Source organism: Pristiophorus japonicus, chromosome 4, assembly GCF_044704955.1.
Source record: "Pristiophorus japonicus isolate sPriJap1 chromosome 4, sPriJap1.hap1, whole genome shotgun sequence".
NCBI classification, from domain to species: domain Eukaryota; kingdom Metazoa; phylum Chordata; class Chondrichthyes; family Pristiophoridae; genus Pristiophorus; species Pristiophorus japonicus.
This window is the reverse complement of record NC_091980.1, coordinates 127,875,974-127,882,438: the sequence shown is the minus strand read 5'-3', so window position 1 is coordinate 127,882,438 and position 6,465 is coordinate 127,875,974. Positions and strand designations below refer to the sequence as shown.

General features: G+C 47.1%; 1 protein-coding gene across 1 annotated transcript; it reads right to left on the bottom strand.

Moving 5' to 3' along the window:
* Window positions 1-681: 681 nt before the first annotated feature.
* Window positions 682-1,973, bottom strand: LOC139262494 (ferritin heavy chain, oocyte isoform-like). The gene is made up of 4 exons (XM_070877673.1): window positions 1,834-1,973; window positions 1,505-1,535; window positions 1,197-1,343; window positions 682-798 (listed from the first exon to the last, which is right to left on the bottom strand). The coding sequence occupies exons 1-4, from the start codon at window positions 1,971-1,973 to the stop codon at window positions 682-684; spliced, it is 435 nt and encodes a 144-aa protein (XP_070733774.1).
* Window positions 1,974-6,465: the final 4,492 nt, after the last annotated feature.

The following is a 6,465-nucleotide window of genomic DNA, read 5'->3' as shown; positions in this document are numbered from 1 at the left end:
ATGTTGAACAGTTTATTTAGAGTTATGTTACATTTCACATCAGGAGCCCAGGTCTCACACCTCTTTGTACAAAGTCACAAGCCATCATTCAATACAGGATGGGGGTCCCAATTAAAATACACAGGTAAAAGTACTAAGCACAATAAGCTTGATCTAGTCAGTCAGTCTAGTCACTCTCCCCCAGGGTGTGCTGGTCAAACAGGTACTCTCCCAGGCCATTCTCAGGGCTCCGTCTCTTCTGGTTGGTGATGTGATCCCCAAGCTTCTTGATCATCTTCACTTGTTCATCCAAGAAGTCACACAACTGAGAGAAACTAGTTATGTCCAGCAGCAGATATCACAGAATGTCAGCTTCTCCTTCAGAGACAGGATTTTAATACTCTTGAACTGGAGTCAGCAAGTGGTACAATTGAGATTGATGGAATTACTGCATCATTAAATTTAAAAAAACTTACTGCACAATAGCTGCTCAGATCCTGGGATATATTTACTAGTAACTGTCCACAGGTAGGTCAACTTCCCCTGTCCCTACCCACTGCTCCCAAATAAAAAAAACATTGTGCGACAACACAAAGCTATTGGGCATTGAGATCTTTTAATTACACCCAAGCACAGCAAGGTTTCACAACCTCCAACTTACCCAAAAGCCCACGTTAAAATCATTAAGAACTTACATGAGGGTCAGTGCTCTGTGGAGAGTTTGTGCAGATCCAGCAGACTCTGGTTCACATTCTTCTCCATCTGCAGAGCTCTCTGCATCACCTCCACACCATTGCTCCACTCATCCTGCTCTGGTTTCTGGAAAGTAAATTGTACCAGTTCACTGACACTGAATGAAACAAACATTAGAACATATTTCAAGAAATTAGAGGTGCAGTGAAAAGTGTAAGTTAAGAACCGATGTGTGAGATTAATGGCAATTTTATATTCTATCACAACCACTGGAATCATATTGAGAAGGCAAAAAGCAGATGTATTTAAGGGGAAGCGCATGGGAAGAAAGGAATAGAACGGTATGCTGATAGGGTGAGATGAAGCAAGGTGGGAGGAGGCTCACTGGAGTATAAACAGTGGCAAAGACCAGTTTGGCCAAATGGCCTGTGTGCCATAAATTGGAACTAATTGCTTCAGCACGTACTGGGAACAATCAGTCTAAGGGGAGCTAGACAGAAGGCCACTCCTTTATTGAATCCAACCTTGATGTCCGCCAAGATGATCCGTCCTCCACGCAGATTCTGGAATTCCATCAGTTTCTCAGCATGCTCACATTCCTCATGTGACTGCTCTTTGAAGAACTCAGCAAAGTGACACAGGGCAACGTCATCCCAGCCAAAGTAGAAGGACTGCAAAGAGATCAGAAAAGTAGTTGGTATTCTATGACTGTCCCAGCATCATGTGTACTGGAGTTAAAGTCAAAAACAATATTTTGCCTTCTTTCAAGGATTCAAAGTTACACTGAACTTACATGTACATAGTCATGAAAACAATCCTTTGATACCCTTACCCAGTAATAAACTTTGACCCAGCAGCAAAGTCTTTATTTTGGGGAGGGGGAAAAAAAAAAAAGTGTCAGAATACTTTCCGACTTCTCTCCTAAATGTCCCAGCTCTAATTTTATTACATCCCCTCATTGCAAAGGCAAGGTAGGGAAAGTCCATGGAGTGATTTAGAATGAGGATACAAATTATGAATTCTATGCATTGAGTGCAGAACATATTCCAAATAAACTTTAACAAGCAGCTTGAGGGGGGCCTGGAAAGTGAGTCATTAAGATTCAAGATACTCAGAATAGGTGGGCTGGATACAGCACAGAATTTAGTAAACTCACATTACATAATCTCCATTGTGAAGTGGTCTAAAATGCAAAACTCACCATAGAGATAAACATAGGAGGAATAGAACTCCATGTTGATCTGCTTGTTGACAGCATCCTCACAATCCTGGTGGTAGTTCTGACACACTTGAGAAGCCATCTTTATTCTTTTTCACAAATCTAACCTTTGTTGAAACGCGAAACTAAAATTTAACCACTTGCAAACTCCTGTATTTAAACTGCTGGATAATACAGGGCGTGGCAGCCTAGATGATGAGTGGCAGTCCTCAATACCCAATCAGAAGTTGCAGCCTCTCAGAGCACCAATCAACTAAAGGGAGGAGGTGAGATGGACTCCCAGAGCCAGTCAGATCTTTGAAGAATGAGCATTATTGGTTGACAACTCAATGAGGATCTCAATTGTCCTAATTTTCCTCAACTATTTTGTGCAGAACAATAAATCAAGTGACCCTTCTAGAGTGGCACTAAAACCGACAAATTCATCACAAATAACTTTGACAACTATTTTGGTAGAAACGTTAATTCAAGTGCCTCCTTGTTTTTTGAGGGCTCCAAAAACACAAATTAACAGTTGAACATAAAGGGAACCTTTGTCAAATCAAATCAAATTAAAATTCTGTTCCGGGTTGAAATGATGCACTCCAGTCCCTCCGGCGCCCACCTCTCGCGGCAGGCCCCGAGTGTACCGCTGGATACTGCGTGCTCCATCCTCAGGGACATTCTGGCTCAGATGAAACCAGAGAAGAGAGGCAGGCAGTCAGACTGAACGACCCCCTCAACCGCCCACAGGCTGGACCGGTTAATGGCCACCTTGGCCATGCCCAGGAGCAGTCCTACGAGGAGGCCTTCTGACCTGACCGCTCCCCTCCGCACAGGTTGCCCAAAGATCAGGAGCATGGGACTGAAGTGCAACCAGAATTTGAGGATCAGCCCCTTCAAATTTTGAAAGAAGAGCTGCAACCTGACACATTCAGTGTACACATGGAACATGGACTCCTCCAGACCGCAGAAATTGCATGTGGCCTGGGTGTCCATCAATTGACTTAAAAACAGATTGCACGGGACTACCCCATGCAGTACCCTCCAGGGCAAATCCCCAATAAATAAAGGGAGGACCACCACGTAGGAGGTCCATTGGGGACCCCCGCCTCCTCCGGATGGCAAGATGGAGTGCCATGGCGTGTCTGGACAGCAGACGAGCATGGCAAAGTGGAGAGTGTGCAAGAACAGTCCGTACAGGAATTCCCTTGGCGCAGAACTGAAATGCACGGAGGAGATTTCCAGGAGGAGGCTCAAGTTGTGAGGCATCGGCTCCCGGGGGAGGTTTCAGGGCTTGGCACCGATGAGGAATTCCAGCCAGACGGGGGACAGTTCGGACGGGATTGCCCCACGTGCTTGAGCCTCCTCGACGTACCTAATGCAGTCGGGGCCCAGTGCTGTTTTTTGTGACTCGTTGGCAATGGCCGCGTACCGGACATCGGCCCAGGATAGGCTCCGTGCCAGCTCTTCTGGCACCATGCAACCCGCCAGCCCTTTTCTCCACCATCCAGTAGGTCCGTGTCCCTGGTCACCTTGCCAAACACAGCCCTCTTGTCCACCTGCTACCTAACACCTCGCTTGAGGAGGCACGGATTCCTGAGCAGCGGTTCCCGAAGGACAGCCGCCACTCCAGACAGGGGAGAAATGCGCTTGGTGGCGACTTTATTCCTGATGAATTCCTAGTAAAAGACAGGCAGCCCCTGCATGTCGGTCCAAACACCTCCCAGGCTCACAAACAGGAACTGTGTGTCATAATTGAGGCAGTACTGCTGGCGGAAGAAATATGCCACCAGCACACACCATCTAGGAGGGGGCTAGACGTACAGGTATCTCTGCAGGATCTGAAGATGGAAAGTCGCATGCTGGGTGCTGACGCACATCAACGCCTGACCGCCCTCCCTAAGCGGGAACCTCAGAACCAGAGCAGAGACCCAATCCTTCCTGTTGTTCAAGAAGAAGTCGACCAGCTTCTTCTGTATTTTGGTGACAAACGCAGAGGGAGGGGTCAAAGTGACCAACCGGTACCACAGCATAGCGGCCACCAGCTGGTTTACAACTAGCGCTCAACCCTTGTAGGACATAGAAATATAGAAACATAGAAAATACATGCATGAATATGCCGTTCGGCCCTTCGAGCCTGCACCAGCATTCAATAAGATCATGGCTGATCATTCACATCAGTACCCCTTTCCTGCTTTCTCTCCATATGCCTTGATCCCTTTAGCCATAAGGGCCATATCTAACTCCCTCTTGAATATATCCAATGAACTGGAATCAACAACTCTCTGCTGTAGAGAATTCCACAGGTTCACAACTCTCTGAGTGAAAAAGTTTCTCCTCATCTCGGTCCTAAATGGCTTACCCCTTATTCTTAGACTGTGACCCCTGGTTCTGGACTCCCCCAACATCGGGAACATTCTTCCTGCATCTAACCTGTCCAGTCCCGTCAGAATTTTATATGTTTCGATGAGAGCCCCTCTCATTCTTCTCAACTCCAGTGAATACAGGCCCAGTCGATCCAGTCTCTCCTCATATGTCAGTCTTGCCATCCCGGGAATCAGTCTGGTGAACCATCGCTGCACTCCCACAATAGCAAGAATGTCCTTCCTCAGATTTGGAGACCAAAACTGAATACAGTATTCCAGGTGAGTCCCACCAACACCCTGTACAGCTGTAGCAAGACCTCCCTGCTCCTATACTCAAATTCCCTAGCTATGAAGGCCAACATACCATTTGCCTTCTTCACCGCCTGCTGCACCTGCATGCCAACCTTCAATGACTGATGTACCATGACATCCAGGTCACGTTGCATCTCCTCTTTTCCTAATCTGCCGCCATTCAGATAATATTCTGCCTTCATGTTTTTGCCACCAAAGTGGATAACCTCACACTTATCCACATTATACTGTATCTGCCATACATTTGCCCGCTCACCTAACCTGTTCAAGTCACCCTGCAGCCTCTTAACATCCTCCTCACAGCTCACACCGCCACCCAGCTTAGTGTCATCAGCAAATTTGCAGATATTACTCTCAATTCCTTCATCTAAATCAATTATGTATATTGTAAATAGCTCGGGTCCCAGCACTGAGCCCTGCGGCACCCCACTAATCACTGCCTGCCATTCTGAAAAGGATCCGTTAATCCTGACTCTCTGCTATATGTCTGCCAAACAGTTCTCTATCCACATCAATAGATTAACCCCAATACAATGTGCTTTAATTTTGCACACCAATCTCTTGTGTGGGACTTTGTCAAAAGCCTTTTGAATGACCAAATACACCACATCCACTGGCTCTCCCTTGTCCACTCTATAAGTTACATCCTCAAAAAATCTAGAAGATTTGTCAAGCATGATTTCCCTTTCATAAATCCATGCTGACTTGGACCGATCCTGTCACTGTTTTCCAAATACACTGCTATTACATCTTTAATAATTGATTTCAACATTTTCCCCACTACTGATGTCAGGCTAACCGGTCTATAATTCCCAGTTTTCTCTCTCCCTCCTTTTTTAAAAAGTGGTGTTACATTAACTACCTTCCAGTCCAGAGGAACTGATCCAGAGTCGACAGACTGTTGGAAAATGATCACCAATGCATCCACTATTTCTAGGGCCACTTCCTTAAGTACTCTGGGATGCAGACAATCAGGCCCGAGTGATTTATCGGCCTTCAGTCCCATCAATTTCCCTAACACATTTTCCTGACTAATAAGGATTTCCTTCAGTTCCTCCTTCTCACTAGACCCTCGGTTCCTTAGTATTTCTGAAACGTTATTTGTGTCTTCCTTCGTGCAGACAGAACCAAAGTACTTTGTTCCCCATTATAAATTCGGAACAGTCCTGTCCAGCGCCCTAGGCGAGCAGTGATCTTGGCCTCCAGCTCTCGCCAGTTCACCAGTCAGGCTTCCTCGACAAGGCTAAGGTAGATTCCCAGATGCAGGAGGTGGGTTGTGCTCCAGGCAAAAGGCCTGAACTCCTCCGCAGGGAGTCCACCTACCACTGACCCACCAGGACTCTGGAACATTTTTCCCAGTTGATCCTGGAGGAGGATGTGGCCGAATAAATCTTCTGACACTCACGCCCGGCCCTGGCAGAGCCAGTCTCGTCAACCTCTTCCACAAAAGGCGCAGGTAAGGCTCCACGCATATGGCATATAACTAGCCGGATATGGGACATCCCTGGCGCACCCCTCTCCCAAAGCAAAGGGACGCCATCAAAGACCCATTAATCTTAATCAGACACACCGCGGCAGGGTACAAAAGGCAGATCCGGGCAATGAAATGCGTCCCGAACCCGAAAGCGTGCAGAGTCCCGAAAGATACTCGTGATCCACCCTGTCGAACGCATTCTTCTGATCCAGGGAAAGTAAGGCGACGGACAGACCAGCCCTTTGGGAATGGTGGACCAGGTCCCAAAACAGATAGATGTTATCATGGATTGACCGGCTCGGGACCGTGGATCATGTGATCCAGCACAACGCCAAGGCGAGCAGACGTAGTTCGTCAAAAATTTTGTAATCCGTGCTGAGGAGGGAGACCGGGCGCCAATTCTTAAGGACGATGACTGCCATGCACCAATAGAGAGGCAT

Excerpts from the sequence above, each read along its gene's own strand:
- LOC139262494 (XM_070877673.1), bottom strand. The coding sequence starts at position 1,973 with ATGGCTTCTCAAGTGTGTCAGAACTACCACCAGGATTGTGAGGATGCT. Across the intron at positions 1,344-1,504 it reads GGGTCAAAGTTTATTACTGG|TCCTTCTACTTTGGCTGGGA; the intron begins GTAAGGGTATCA and ends ATCTCTTTGCAG. Across the intron at positions 799-1,196 it reads TCATCTTGGCGGACATCAAG|AAACCAGAGCAGGATGAGTG; the intron begins GTTGGATTCAAT and ends TTTACTTTCCAG.